Genomic DNA, 14,852 nt, shown 5'->3' on the forward strand with positions numbered 1-14,852 from the left:
CGCCAGAACCCTCAAGAAGTCTCTGCTCTATCTAGCCCCGCCCCGCCCCTCCCCTCCCCTCCCGGAGCCCGGCTCCGAGCCCCGCCTGGCGCCCGGTCGCTCCACAGTCCAGTGCCCGCGTACCTGCTCCCCGTTCCGCGCCACTCTGCGCAGGCGCACTGCCTCCTGCGCCATTGGTTGCCTGGCTTCTGCATAATACAAATAAGTGGCCTGTTTCGTCCCGGCCTCAGGCGTGGGACCCGCCTCTTGGGGCGGGTCAGGGACAAGGCGCCCCCGTACGGTGGAGGGGGGAGGCTTATGGCGAGAAGGGCCTAGGCCCGGGGGCGGGTCTGGCGGCCATCTGGGGCGGGGCCTGGAGAGGGGCGGGGCTCGGGCGCAGTGGAGCGCGGAGCCGGAGCCGGGAGCCGGGAACCAGGAGCTGGGAACCGTGAGCTGCTATGAGCGCCGTGGACCTTAGCCGCGTGGGCGCCTGTGTCCTGAAGCATGCGGTAACCGGGGAGGTGAGGCCACGAGGGCGCAGCGTGGTCGGTGGGCGCGCCCCTGACATCTGTCTTGGAGCCCTCCCTTGCAGCTCCATCCCGGGCCGAGGCTGGGGTCCTGGGCGGAAGGCTCGGGTGGGCGGTGCTGGCTGCGGGGTCCGGGCGAGCGGAGCACGGGTTGGGGTGGTGTTGGGGGTGCCGGGAGCTGGCGGGGTCGACCCCGACCTCCTGACACGGCTGCCTGGCAGGCCGTGGAACTGCGGAGCCTGTGGCGGGAGCGGGCGTGCGTAGTGGCTGGCCTGCGGCGCTTCGGCTGCGTGGTGTGTCGCTGGATCGCCCGAGACCTAAGCAGCCTCAGGGCGCTCCTGGACCAGCATGGCGTGCGCCTGGTGGGCGTGGGGCCCGAGACCCTGGGCCTGCAGGAATTCCTGGACGGAGGCTACTTCACGGGAGGTGCCCCCACTCCCCCATCGTCCATCCCTACTGTCTGGGAGACCCTTCCCCAAATTCAGAGCATGCAGCATCCCCCTTTGTCCAGCCCTGTAACTTCTCTGTGTGGCCTTGATGTGCTCATAGGCCCTCATCTCTTCCCTGCTTCCCTGTCCCCCAGTTGGCAGCCATTGTGTGCCCTGCAAAGCCCCTGGGCCCAGTGGCAGAGGCTGGGCAAGTTCTGTCCCTCCCATCCCACCTGTTACCTTTGGATCTCAGCCCCTTTTCTGAACAGGGATTCAGTCCTGCTCTCCTTTGCCAGCCCTGGGTGGGTGAGCTGGGCAGCTGGATGCAGGAGGGTGAGCCTGGGTGGCAGGTGGGGTTAGGGCCAAGGCCAGGGCACACACCTGTGGCTTCTTCTTTCCAGAGCTTTACCTGGATGAGAGCAAGCAGGTCTATAAGGAGCTCGGCTTCAAGCGGTGAGTGTGTGTCGGCACCCACGGGGGTGGCATGGGGCCGAGGGGTAGAGTCTACAGAGCTGGCAGAGGAGCCCAGGGCGCACCTGTTCCTGCATTCCTCCTCTCCCTGCCGCCTCTGCTCTGCTGTTCACTCAGGCCTGCCCAGGCAGGTCAGTTTTGGCTGCCTAGACAGCTCCGGCCAGCTTTCTGCTAGGTTCTCCCTGTGGTGTCGGGTGTCTGTAATGAGGCTTCTCAGGACCCACTCTACCAGCAGGGCTGGAGCCTGGTGCCATAGCAGGGGCAATGCCAGCCTTCTGGTGCCTGTGCTGCAGGCTCCCTCCCGAGACAGATCCTCAGGTACACGCAATCTGGGGCACTGTCATCTTCCCTGCACCCTAGACCCCAGGGCCTAGTCTGCTGGTTCCTCATCTGGCTGTCCCAAGTCATCTCTGAGCCCCCGTGACTGGTCAGTGCATCTGGTCAAGACGGGGTTGGGGGGGTAGATGTTGGGATTTAGGCTTTGGCAGAGTCTGGTCCTGTGAGCCAATGTCTTCCCAGGTACAACAGCCTGAGTATCCTGCCGGCTGCCCTTGGGAAGCCTGTGCGTGATGTGGCTGCCAAGGTCTGTGATGGTCAAGGTGGAACAGGCTAGGGGAGGTGGGAGGGAGGCACCTGGGGCCTTTCCTCTAAGACTGACCTAGGTCCTGCCCCACTCCTTCCAGGCTAAGGCAGTTGGCATCCAGGGCAACCTGTCTGGGGACCTGCTGCAGAGTGGAGGGCTGCTGGTGGTCAGCAAAGGTGGGTCCAGAAGGCCTGAGCCAGAGCCTGTGGGGGGAGGGGGAATGCCTTTCTGAACTTGGTGACTGCACCTTGGCCCGCTCTTTGGCTTGTCAATCTCAACATGGCTCCTCCTCTGCAGCATGGGCCAGCCCTGAGAAGTGCCATGGCTGGGCTGAGGATTGGGGCAGAACAGCTCACTCTATAACTGTGTGGGGTCATGACCTCATCACATGCCTGCAAGGGGCAGGCAGCCTCCTAGGGGTCCTGACCACCTGCCTGCTGCTGCAGGTGGTGACAAAGTGCTGCTGCATTTCATCCAGAAGTCCCCAGGTGACTATGTCCCCCAGGAGAGCATCCTGCAAGCCTTGGGCATCTCTATGGAGGTGTGTGCCAGTGAGCCACCACCTCAGGTGAGCTCATTAGCCACCCCTCCCCCACTCCCCTGGGATGAGCACTTGTGTGGCAGGAGCTGAGCTAGAGCTTCTTGGGCTTTCTGTCACTTGAACTCGGAGAGGAACATGCTGAGAGGGGCTAAGGACAGGGTGGCCAGGTAGGCAGGCACAGCAGGGCCCTCCCAAGCAGATGGTCACTACATAGGGTACTGTGGGGGTAGAGAAAGGCCTGTCCTCTCAGCCTCAGGAGGGCTGGGGTTTATCCAAGGAAGCCCTGTCGTACTGGTGGTTGACTTCCTATTCCCCAAATGGAGGGGAGTGACCAATGGGCCAGGCCATCTCCAGTGTCCACCATGCCCCTCCTCTATTTGGGTAGGTGGCCCAGCTCCTCTTGGCCCCTGGCGAGTGGGGCCAGCCTGGTGACCTTGTTGTCTCTGCAGTGTGACAAGGAGGTATGTGGAAGGTGACGCCCCAACATATGCTGCCTTGGGTGTGCCAGGAGTTGGATTCCAAGAATCATCTGGAGCCCCTGGGCCAGGCCCTGATCTTGCCTGACCTTGGCAGCAGCAAGCCATTAAAACTACAGTTCCTGGGTAGTGTGTTTCTTCACTGGCTCTGAGTCCTGAGTCCCCTTCAGCTCCGGCCTCACTGTCTGTTGGATTCCTCAGGCTGGTGGGGCACTGTGAGTCCCACGATGTCATCTTCCCACTATGAAAGTTTCTGTCCCTCTGGGGGGACTGATGGTACGTGGGATACTGTAACCTCACTTCCCTGGCACTTCCAAGGCCACATGCCCAGCCCAACTGACAGCCTGGCAGGTTCTGAGGACCACCTTTGTGCCTCACCAGCTTCCCTCAGCCACCCCAGATGATCACAGTGGGCTCCCTGATGGTCTCTTGCTTCCCTCCCACCCCTGCCCTGCCCGCCTGCTGCTCCAGACCTTCCTCCTCTGCCTAGTTCCTTAAAAGCCCACAGCAGGTGGGATCTCCTTTGGCAGACAACCAGCTGTGGCTCCCCTGGGCCCACCTCTTAAACTCAGTCCCCTCCATCTGAATGTGTGGTCCCTGAAGTCAGGCATTTGGGGTATCCTGGTCACTGCTGGGTCCAGCACTAGGACCCTGGGAGTTCCCAGCTGCCACTTTCCCCACTGGGCCCTGGTTTTGCAGAGGCCCCTACCACCTGATTAGTGCCCTCCCTGCCCACAGACAAGGCTCCCACTTCTTTGAAGCGTTTACTTAGTTCAGTCAGAAGCTCTGGGCATTTGAGAGCAGTGCTTTGGAGAGTGGCTGGAAGACAGCTGATGGTGTCTACTGGGCTGCGATGGGGGCGCAAAGCCTGCGGTGGGCGCGGAGGGGCGCCGCGCTGGACATCACCATCCCGGGAGTCAGGTGGCAGTTGTGCTCCAGGCCGGGCGCAGGCGCTCGCGGATCCCGGTGGCACTGTCTCCTCGCAGGCGCCTCCGGGCGGCAGGTGGGCAAGGGCCTCGCAGCGCGGCTAGTCCTTGGCTACCAGATGCGGCATCGCCCTTTGGGGTGCATGGGGCTGCCGGGGGTACACTGGAAGGCTTGCGAGAAGGCGGCCAGGTTCTGCAGCGAGCCCAGAACCCTGGCGACAGGTGGGTGGTGAGACGCAGCGTGCGTGGGGGGCTACAGGGCGCAGGGGCGGGCGTACTTGCCTGTACTTCAGGGGGCTGTGCACGTCAGTCTTGATGGACTGGAGGGCAAACTCTGGCCGGTAGGACCCGCACCACACCTATGGGAGGTGAGGGGCAGTGGAGGGGGTGCCTCTTCTCCGCCCACATCTGCAGCAGCTCTCACTGCTCCTCCCCATCTCCCCCCCCCATCTTTGTCCTTCAGTAAGCCTTCCTGTGGTTGGGGTCTGCAGGGCTGCCCTTCATGGCCCCAGGGCCCCCACCCACCACAGGTATGGGCCTTCTGGAGGTGTTGGTGATGGTGGGTGGGGCTGAGCACTGTGGCTGCTACCTGGGCATAGTTGATGAAGAAGAGCTGGTCATTGGTCAGATCCAGTCCAGGCAGCTGCTGGTCGTTGCCACTTTTGGTCATCCACTTCATGTATGCCTGTGGCACCGAGTGGGAGCTGGGCCTGGGCCTGCTCTGCCAGGGCTCCAGAGTCCTCAGCTGTCCCTGCAGTGGGGGGTCCTGCTTCTGCAGCCTAGGTCCCCTTGGTGCACTCCCACATGAGTGCTCACCACCTTAATTACTCAGGGGCTCTCTGAACACCTACATTGGAGGGCTCTGTGGGGATCCCTTGCCGGCAGCCTAGCACACAGCACCCCAGAAGGAGCTACTGATGCTCAGTACTCATGGCCATGTGTGCAGTGGGTATGCAAAGTCTCAGTTTCACCTGGAGGCAGCAAGCTAGGGCGGGCACAGCTGGGCAGAGGTGCTCTCCCACTGCTGCCCACCCACTTGGATGGAGAGGGTTCCCAGGACACAGCCTTGGCCAAGATGCTCCCCACTCTTCCCTGGGGCCCTGCTTGGACCCACCTTGTAGGCCTGCCTCACCCCTCCGTTGTCAGCAATGTTTTCCCCAAGGGTGCTGAGTCCGTTCACCTGTGCACAGGAAACAGGAGGGGAGCAGGGCAGCCTGGGCTGAGGCTGTGAACTCCCAGGGCAGCCATGGTACCCAATGCATGCTCACATTCTGATGGTCTGCCAGGTCCCAAGAGTAGTTGCCATACTGGTAGATCATGCACTCTGACTGCTCCCGGAAGTGCTGGGTGGAGAAGTTACTCCACCAATCCATCATGTTGCCATTCTTGTCAAAGTTTCGGCCTGGGAAAGGGCAAGAATGAGGCTGCCCACCTGCCCCTGCACCCCAGGCCCTCCGGCACATGGCAGATGGTAGCCCAGCATCCATCCTCTCCCACCTCTCCTCTAGTACCCAGAAGCAAGAGCTCACAGTCCAGAGCAGGGACTGTGCTTGGGGTACTCAGCACCTATAGAAGGTGGGCTTCAGTGGTTTTCCATGCCTCCTCTGAAGTTAAGGCCTGGGGTCTTGTGCCCTGGGGGGGTCTCTGAGGCACCATAGTTTAAGGACTCCTGTGACATCTAAAGTCTCTAAACCCTAGGTGGGGGGCTCACATGGCCTCTGAGGACATGTGGCTGCCCAGGGAAGGTCCTAATGACTGAGACATAGGGTCCCTGTGCCTGGTGGCAGGATGGTCCTTCTTGGTGTTGAGGACTGGCATGTGGGGTCAGCACATCCCTGGGCTGGGGGATGCTGGCTGGCTATGCTGGGAAAGATCCAGAGCTGGGGTTGGACCAGGCCAGCACCTTAAGCTTAATAGGCATGCTGGGCAGTGGCACTGACTTTGTTTCACAGGTCAAGGGACGGGGAAGTGGCCAGTCACCAGGCAGAGTCAGATCATGGTACAGCCCTTGTGTCCACCCCTCTATGTCTAGAGCCGGTGTCCAGGACAGGAACCCAGCCTGGCATTCAAGACCTGCCCTGCCCCCGCAGCTCCCTGGGACCCTGGCCTCAGCTCTTCACTTAAACCACAAAGGGGTTGAGTGGATGGGCCCCTGCCCACTGCTGCCGAATGGGAACAGGGTGGCCCCTCACCATTGTCATCAAAGCCGTGTGTGATCTCGTGTCCAATCACCATCCCGATGCCCCCAAAGTTCAAGGCCTGTGGCTGATCCTTGCTGAAGAAGGGGGGCTGGAGGATCCCGGCAGGGAACACTGTCCCCAAAAGGGGGTGAAGATTAAGCTGTGAGTGGGCACATCTCCTGCATGCCAAGTTGGGGGTGAGCACCTCCAGGGGTCCTGTCACTAAACCCCACAGCCTGGGAGGGCCTGGGGTGCAGGGGAAGGCCCCCCAGTTTACAGATGAGACTGAGGCTCCAAGGCCAGGAGGGCAGGGTCAGTGCATAGCAGACCCTGGAGGCATGCCCAGCTTCTTTCCAGCATTTTGTGCCACCTTTAGGAAAAGGGTCTTTGCCATCTCCTAACCCCCTCCTGACCTGCTCATAGACAGTGGAGTGAACCTTTCCTGGGGGAAACAAGGGGTGAGGTGGACGAGCACAGGCTGGGGTGGCCCCAGGAAAAGGCATGGGCAGGAGGTTGCAAGTTGCCCCTTCCTCAGGCACTGAAGGGCATGGGTGCAGGTGGGAAGCGCGTGGTGAACGTACCGATCTGGTTTCGGTTCGGGGAGTAGAAGGCGTTGACCACTGCAGCCCCAATGATCCATCTGTGATAAACCAGCCTGTCACTTGCAGCCCACATCTCCTGAGACCCTCTCTCTAGGTCCTCCCTACCCCAACTGACCAGAGCCTTCCCCAAAGAGGCCCATTTCAGTGACCATGCCCAAAGCAGTGTCTCAGACCAATCCCAAGATCAGGTTCCTCTCTGGGAGGGGCAGCTCAGGCCCCTGAGAGCAAAGGGTGCAGGGATCACTTTGAAAGAGGGCTGACAGCCCTTCCTAGATGGCTGTGGGCCCACCTTGGCCGAGCATCCAGATACCCCTGCCCAGCAGCTAGCCACTGCATGTTGAGCTGTCCACGCCCTGGGACCCTACGTGCCACACCAGCTAGGCCACTCACAGATTCTGGTCCACCTTTTCTCGAAGCTTCTTTAGGCTCCGCTGGGCACCTGCCCTGAGGTTCTGCAGACTATTCTCGAAGTACAGGTCCTCTGAGAAATTCAGCTACAGGACAGGGGCAGTCATTGGCAGCACTTGGGCTGGGTCCAGAGGTGGGCAACGGGAGAGGTCACGATGGCTGAGGGAAGAGCTCAAGGCTTTCCAGGCAGCTTGGCATATGCCTAGCAAGCTCTGGGTGTAGGTGGAGTGGGGGGAAGTGGGCAGCCCCGGCTCTGAGCATGTCCCTAGACCCTCAAGGCCTAAGTTTCCCCATCTGTAAATTGAGGGTAATGCCGGAGCCACCCAGGGCATGGCAAGATGGCTGAGTTAGCCACTGGGAGGGTAGTATGGTGCTGGTGCTTGGCACAGAGCAGCCCTCCCGGGTAATCAAGGGCCCCTTGTCCACAGGGGGCTATGTGGGGACAGGCCAGGTCAGGGACAAACAGGGGGCTGAGCCAGGGGTGAGGTGGGGCGCACATTGGAATACTCCTCATCCAGGTGCTTGTTCTGCGCCTCCAGGATGTAGTCTGGGTAGCCGATCTGCTCCCGGATGTTAATGGCCTGAGGAGAGGAGGACCTGTGGGTGTCTGCCCACCTGGGAGGCCCTGAGCGCCCTGGCTCCACTCTCCTTGCCCTGTGGGTAAGGGTCTGAGGGACTTGGCACAGCCCCGCCTGGCAGCCTGTGAAGAGGTTTAATGGGGACTGAATGTGGAGGGGGGAGGCTCAGCCTGTCTGCCTGAGATCCTGACAGCCAGGGATCTGGGGGGCTGGCAAGGGGCCAAGAGGCTACACTTGGCTGCTGTTTGTCACCCTGATCCAGAGGGACTTCTGGTGGGTTCTGGCTCTTGCTCCCCAGGCTGCCCCTGCTAGTGCCTGGGAGCGACTGGGGATTTCTGGGCTTGGCTTCTGTTTCTGTCGTTGCCCCCACCCACCTCTTCACACCTTTCAAGTGGGTGTGATGTTATCTGTCCTGGGCTGCCCTCTCCTGCTTGGGGCCATGCAGCTGGCTGCCCAGGCCCTGCCTGGCTGGCTCACCTTCTCCTGGGCCTTCTTCTTGGACTCCTCATCCATCCAGTTCAGCTCATCCAGCGTCTCCACAAACACTGTCCGCACCTCATCAATGAGCTTTCTGACCTGGTGGAGCAGGCATGGCCCTGGCACCCAGTCTCACCCGGAAGACAGATGACGAACATTTGAGGTCTTTCTGGGATGAGCTCAGGGTGCCCTCGGCTGTGGGCCTCTCTGGACAAGATGTGGGTAGGGGTTCTTCCCTCTGGGCCTTAGATCCTGCCCCTGGACTCCACATGTACAGCCTGAACCTTCACCAGGTGACCCTGCAGGGTTCGGGAGTGGGGCCCTCTGGATGGCTGAGGGTTCCCCCGGCCTCTCATCTGGCGCCCCCAGGCACCCTTGAGCAGACACCTGCTGCCCTGTGGAATGGGAGTCACAGTGCAGAGGGTACTGCGGGTGCTCCCCACCGCCCACGGCCAGTGTCCATGCGAAGCCTGTGCCAGGCAAGCTACCCTAGGGTGGGCAGGGCACAAGGGGCTCTTCACCCACCATGTTCTTGCTGTCTCCAGGGAACGCCTCCTTGACATAGAGGGAGCCCACGGCGCTCTCCATGTTGCCGTTGACATAGCTGACGCACTCCCGCCAGCGTGCCTCCTCCTTGGTGGTGCCGTACAGGGCCTGGCGAGTTAGTCTGTTCACTCATCCACCTCATGCAGTGACACCTGCTTCTCCCAGGCCTGTTCTGACCACACCCACCCGCCCTCTGCCTCAGGGTGCCTGGGGCCAGTGGGGACACAGGGTGATCTCATGGGTGTGGGGGCCAGATGTGGAGGGCTCCCACCCAGACCGAAGTTGGGCCTTTATGCTAGGGAGTGGGGGTTCTTCCTCTGCCCAGTCCTTGTCGCCTTGACTTGGTTGTCTGGGTGGACTCTGCCCTCAAGGAGCCCACCCCCATGGCAGGGACAGGGCTGGCATCATAAACTGAAGGGAGGGATAACAGATCCTGCTCTGGGCAGTGCGGGAGCCTCCTCTGCAGGACCCCCCTCACCTTGCGGTAGCTCATTCGCGCGTCCTTGAACCTCTGGCTCAGGCTGCTGATGCGATCCAGCACCAGACGCCAGACCAGGTAGTTCTGCAGGGTCCTGGAGGCACAAAGCAAGAGAGGGGGTATTGGCTTGGGGCCCTTGGACAGCAGGTGCTACTCTGGAGAGTTCTGGCTGCTGCCCTCTCAGGGCCCTCCCTCCTCAGGGTAAATTCTTAAAGGGGAGGAGGAGAGAGCAGGGACAAAGGTGTGGAGGCCCCACCTGGATGTGTATGTGTCGATGATGTTTTCAAGATTCTGTAGGTAGGGGATCCCGTAGACTACCACCTCCTCATTTGGCAGCAGCTTGATTTTAACCGAGGACAACACAGTTTGTATGAAGAGCGTCCAGTTAAATCCCTGGGGAAAGAGGGAGTGGGGAGAAAGGGGAAAAAAACAGAGAGGTAGACACAATTCTTAGGCATCTAGAAAACCCAGCCCCTACTGAGGAATATTTGAGGATTAAGAGAAAAGGTGCAGATAATCAGAATTGGGGGAAAGGTGGTGACTTTACTACAGAGACTACAAGTGGTCTGCCAGCGTATAAGACATCAGACCAATATATTTGAAAACTTAAGTATAATGGGGAAATTCCCGAAAAACACAACTTAGCAAAAAATGACAAAAGGAGAGACAGAAATTACAAACAGTCTTATAAAGAAAATAGACTGGATCTTTAATATGAAAGATTCCCACAAAGAAATTTCCAGGCTCATCTGGCTTTACCTGATGGATTCCATCTGATATTTAAGGAAAATAAACTGTCAATCTTACTAAACTCTCCAGAGAAGAGAAAATTATAAAATGCTTTTCAGTTTAATTTTTGAGGCCAAGAATGACCTCAACACCAAGATCAGGATAAGAACAAGCCAGTATAATTTATGTCATAGATAACGAAAATTCTAAGCAGAATATTAAGCAAATAGAATTCAGCCCTACTTGTAGAAAGTGGTGATATCCCACACCTAAATGAGATGTCTTCAAGGTGTAACATTTGAAAATAAAATCCGTATCATTCACATGATAATGAAATAAAGGAGGAAAATGACATAATCTCAATAGTTGCAGAAAAGGCAGTTAATAAAACTTGCCATCTATTAGGAAACCAAAAATTACTAAGTAAAGTTCTATAATCTGGTAAATGGAATCCTTGAAACTGCAGCAGCAGCAGCAATAACAAAAAACTCCAGAGCAAATGAAATTTAATGGTAAAACGCAAGCTCTTCTTCTGACTTCAGGGAAGAAACAGGTGTCCATCATCCTGACTAAAGCATTCACCTGAAAGGCCTGGCCAGTGCAATGAGGCAAAAAACGTAAAATCAATACAGATCGAAAGAGAAAAAACACTTATTTTTCACTGATGCCATGGTTTTATGTGTATAAAATCTGAAAGGATCTACGGATAAACTAGGAGAGCTAGTAAGTGATTGTGTAGCTTTGCTGTATGCAAAGTTAGTATTTCTGTATATTAAAAGAATAAGAGGATAAATTACAAAATGATACTACTTATAATACAAAACAAATACCCCCTCTCTTGCCTTGTGCCTCCAGGACCCTGCAGAACAATGAACAAAAACTATAAAACTTGTTGAGAGAAATTAAAGAAAATTATACATAAATGGAAGCACTGAGCAAGTTCATGGTTTGGAAGACTCAACACTGTAAAGATGGCAAGTCTTCCCCAGATGAATATGGAGGTTCAAAGCAGTCTCCCCCATCAAATCCCAGTAGGGGTGTGTGTGTGTGTGACAAATTGGCAAGGTGATTTATTTATTTATTTATTTTTGTAGAGACAGAGTCTCACTTTATTGCCCTCGGTAGAGTGCCATGGCATCACACAGCTCACAGCAACCTCCAACTCCTGGGCTTAAGCGATTCTCTTGCCTCAGCCTCCCGAGTAGCAGGGACTATAGGCGCCCGCCACAACGCCCAGCTATTTTTTGGTTGCAGTTCAGCCGGGGCCGGGTTTGAACCCACCACCCTTGGTATATGGGGCCGGCGCCTTACCGACTGAGCCACAGGCGCCACCCTGGCGAGGTGATTTAAATTTTATATGAAAATGCAAAGAACTGAGAATAGCCAACACAATCTTGAGGAACAAACATGTCACCAAGATTTAGTACAGAGCTTTGGATAAGGACCAGTGGGACACATCAGCAGACACACACACAAAGACACATGATTTATGACAAAGATGGTGCCCAGACCAGTGGCTCAACAAGAATTCTGCTCAATGAATAGGGCTGGGGGACCTGAAATCCACAAAAAAAGAAACGAAACCTTGCCATGTCTCACCATGTGTGACTCAACAATGTTGGGAGTAGACAAAGACTTCTTAAACAGAACGCAAAGGACACCGACCAGGAAGAAAAGATTGTTTTGTCATTAGATGGTTAATCAGACCGTGTCAAATAAAAAAGCCAGCCACCCAGTGGGGAGGATGTCTGTACAAAGAGGTCCTCTTTGGTTCTGTCCAAAGAGGCACAACCGACGTATACAAACAACTCTGAAACCAGTAAGAAAGAGGCGGACAGCATGACAGAACAAATGGGCAAGAGACTGGACAGACATTTCATAGAATGGGACAATCGCTGGCCAAGCAAAATGGAACAGCACCAACCTCTTCAGTCTGTGGGGACAAACGGGACCCAGAAGCAGCCCAGTACACACCCACCAAAGTGGCTAAGAGGCAGAAACCAGACACTGCCAGCGCCGGCGAGGGAGTGTCACACTCAGTGCTGTGAGTGCAAGTCCGTGCACTTTGGGAAAGAAGAATGTTGAGGGCACCTGTCACAGCCCGGCATGTGCAGTCCTACGATCTGACAGTTTCCTGGGCACATACCCAGCGGTAGTGCACCCCCGTGCCTGCCAACCACATGCGTGAGCACTGCAACAGTCCTCAAGATAGGCCCAAAGACAGTCGGGTCGGGGCATAAATTGTTGCAAGTCCCTGCAGTTGGATGCTATTCAGCAGCCAAGATGTGCGGAGGGTCCCAGGCCTGCAGCAGGGGGAGTCTTGTCCATAAAATACAGAAGGGGAGTAGGGGGTCAGAGCCAGCATGCGGCTGCTTTGGGGAGGAGGGCCGAGGCGGGGGTGTCTGGCATGTCAGTAGCGATGGAGTCTTCATCTCAGGAATGGCTGTAGGGACGTGTTCACTTTGGGGCAATTTCAGACCTCGTGAAAGTGTTGTAAGCCACACCCCCCCCAAAAACCTGGCTTCCTGGGACACTCCTCTGAACCTGCTCCCGTTCAGTCTGTGTGGCGACTTCAGGCCATCTGACTTCTCTTACTTCCCATATTCAGTCCATCTGCAAACCCTTCCAAATGACCTGAACCACCAACCCCCTCACCCCTCTCACTCCCTCCCACTGTGGCTGCTGCCACTGCTGCCCTTGCCTGGTCTTGCAGGCACCTGCCCTGTCCTCTGTAGCCCGTTTCGTCCACAGCCAGATCCTATTAAGCGGAATCAAGTCATGTCCTGTCACGCCCCAAACCCTTCTAGGGCAGAGTCTGAGCCTTCTCAGTGGTCAGTCCTCCGGTCACCTCCTTTCTCTCCTTTCCAGCGCCCAGTGGCCTGCTGTGTTCTGATGGCTGGGAACCCCTGCCTGGCCCTTGGCACTGCTTTCTCTTCACTTCCCACCAGCTTCCCCGTGGGGCCATCTGCTGCTCCATCTCACCTCCTCTCTTGCTTCTGGACACAGTCTAAATGTCACTGTCCCTTTCCTGTCCCTGTCTACACTGGAACACACACTCCTTGTGTCTGCTGAGAGTGGGTGTGTGTCCTGCTGGGACACCTGGGGACTAACAATGAGCAGGCGACCACAAAGCCTTCTGAAGCACCAGACACCCTGGGGCGGGAGGGGACTCTCCCAGAACTCCCCTGTCTTATCATTGGCAAGAGCTATGGCTCTAGACCAGCGGTTCTCAACCTGTGGGTCACGATCCACAGGAACTATATTAAAGGGCCGTGTCATTAGGAAGGCTGAGAACCACTGCTCTAGACATTCAGTGACAATTTCTGCTCTCTGGCTTGGGCGTCCTCCATGGCTAGCTATGGGCAGAGCTGCACCCTTGCCCCTCCTGGGAAGGTGGGGCTGCCAGGCAGGATCCCAGGCTTCTCTCCAGCCCCCACCCTAAAGTGTAAGGAGTGTCCTGGGGATGAAGGGCCTGAGAGTCTGGCTGTGGGGCACCCTCAGACTCAGGCAGACCTGGGAGGCAGAGCCGTGCGGGGCTCTAAGTGGGACTCAGCAGCACCTCTGGGCCTCAGTTTCCTGCTCAGAAAACTGGGGTAACCATAGCACGTTACAGAAGGGGTGACTCTGTTGGCCCCACTGTCCTGGTGAGATTAGTAACGGTGCCCACCTCGTTCTCACAGTGTCCTGGTTTAGGTGAGCAAATATATGGCCCTCTGTTCTGCCATGGGGAGTATTTCTGAGCTCGAATGAGAGGTCAGGTGCCTTGTTAGCATTCCCCTGCTCCCATGTCCCCTGTGGAGTCTGAGCCCACCCCAGGCTGGCCTCCTGTTGGACAGGCCTATGGGCCTCACCTTCAGGCCAAACCTCCTCTGGAGCTCTGCCAGTTCCATCTTGTGGTATAGGGCAGTGACGTCATGCCTGTCCTCCTGGGGCACCGTGGCCTGCACCGAGGACCTGCGATCACAGTGCGCAGGCGGCAGGCGCAGCCCCAGGACCCAGGGCCCTGCTTTCCTGCCTCACCCCGCTGTCCCACCCTGGGCTCTCCCAGCTCTCCCGCCCCAGGCCCCGCCTCACATTGGCCAGGTTCATCTCCAGCTCCAACACCTTGGCCATGTCCTTGAGCACTAGGTGGCTGTTCTTGGGGAGTTTCATGTCCTTGCGCAGCATTGTGGCCACTGCCACCATGAAGTGCAGGTAGGCCTCCCGTACCTGGGCCAGGACGCAGGCTGGAGCCAGGCGGCCAAGCACACGGCAGCCCCCAGGGAGCTTTCTGAGGGGTGGGGGTGGTGGACACAGAGCAGCCCCCAGGGTGCTCCTCTGGCTGAGCTTGGCCAGTAGGCTCAGGTCACGTGGGGCACTGAAGGGTGGTTGTTCAGTCATTGGAGCCCACCCAGCTCAGGCTCCCCATGGATGCCTGTGCTGTGGGCAGGGCCTGCTTCCCTGAACTCTGTATGGAGCTGAATGCCAGGCCATGCCAGGCAACAACAGGTCCCCTGCCAACACAGGTGGGAGACCCACCCTGCAGGGCTGCTAGGAACAAAGCCACATGTGGGTGGGAAGGTCTGGCCGGAAGCAGATACTTGGTGGAGGTCAGGGCTATTGTGCCAGGCCTAACCTAGGTCTCCCTAGCCAGGCTCTGCTCCGCCTGAGGTCAAGAATTGAACCCCGAGGATGGGTGTATCTTGGGGACGGGACCACCTTGCTCATGCCTGATCCTGGTGGGGGAGAGGGGGGCTTATTGTGGGTGGGAACCTCAGGGGCTGCCTCCTCTCCAGTGCTTGGCATCGAGCAGGCCAGTACCCTGGCCAGTCTTGGCCCACAGCTACCTGCCCTGACCCTGGCTTCAGTCCTCCTCTGAGTCAGGCCCCTTGCCTGGCTCTCCCAGGCCCTGGCCTCAGGACACCACTCCTTTCTCTGGCCACA

At 57.6% G+C, this 14,852-nt stretch overlaps 2 protein-coding genes across 4 annotated transcripts in view; one reads left to right on the forward strand and one right to left on the reverse strand.

Moving 5' to 3' along the window:
* The first annotated feature begins 268 nt into the window (after positions 1-268).
* Positions 269-3,134, forward strand: PRXL2B (peroxiredoxin like 2B). Of its 3 annotated transcripts, none has more exons than XM_053576918.1 (7): positions 305-500; positions 728-932; positions 1,336-1,387; positions 1,925-1,988; positions 2,089-2,164; positions 2,435-2,529; positions 2,979-3,134. In XM_053576918.1, the coding sequence occupies exons 1-7, from the start codon at positions 438-440 to the stop codon at positions 3,003-3,005; spliced, it is 582 nt and encodes a 193-aa protein (XP_053432893.1). In that variant the 5' UTR covers positions 305-437; the 3' UTR covers positions 3,006-3,134. The 3 variants fall into 3 exon arrangements, with proteins under 3 accessions (XP_053432891.1, XP_053432893.1, XP_053432892.1); XM_053576917.1 differs by having other exon boundaries at positions 310-500; positions 2,435-2,556; XM_053576916.1 differs by lacking the exons at positions 1,336-1,387; positions 1,925-1,988; positions 2,089-2,164; positions 2,435-2,529; positions 2,979-3,134 and having other exon boundaries at positions 269-500; positions 728-1,326.
* Positions 3,135-3,224: 90 nt separating this feature from the next.
* The window catches only part of MMEL1 (membrane metalloendopeptidase like 1), a 32,369-nt gene continuing 20,741 nt past the window's right edge, over positions 3,225-14,852 (reverse strand). Inside the window, exons 9-23 of the mRNA XM_053576919.1 lie at positions 14,004-14,138; positions 13,781-13,870; positions 9,457-9,593; positions 9,201-9,294; positions 8,702-8,830; positions 8,177-8,275; positions 7,619-7,702; positions 7,104-7,207; positions 6,693-6,751; positions 6,124-6,243; positions 5,200-5,333; positions 5,046-5,111; positions 4,521-4,616; positions 4,214-4,290; positions 3,225-4,143 (exon numbers count right to left, since the gene is read on the reverse strand). Coding sequence (XP_053432894.1) covers positions 4,044-4,143; positions 4,214-4,290; positions 4,521-4,616; positions 5,046-5,111; positions 5,200-5,333; positions 6,124-6,243; positions 6,693-6,751; positions 7,104-7,207; positions 7,619-7,702; positions 8,177-8,275; positions 8,702-8,830; positions 9,201-9,294; positions 9,457-9,593; positions 13,781-13,870; positions 14,004-14,138 — 1,524 coding nt within the window. The 3' untranslated portion in view covers positions 3,225-4,043. The remainder of the gene's footprint in view (positions 4,144-4,213; positions 4,291-4,520; positions 4,617-5,045; positions 5,112-5,199; positions 5,334-6,123; positions 6,244-6,692; positions 6,752-7,103; positions 7,208-7,618; positions 7,703-8,176; positions 8,276-8,701; positions 8,831-9,200; positions 9,295-9,456; positions 9,594-13,780; positions 13,871-14,003; positions 14,139-14,852) is intronic.

This window comes from Nycticebus coucang, chromosome 22, assembly GCF_027406575.1.
Source record: "Nycticebus coucang isolate mNycCou1 chromosome 22, mNycCou1.pri, whole genome shotgun sequence".
Taxonomy (NCBI): Eukaryota; Metazoa; Chordata; class Mammalia; order Primates; family Lorisidae; genus Nycticebus; species Nycticebus coucang.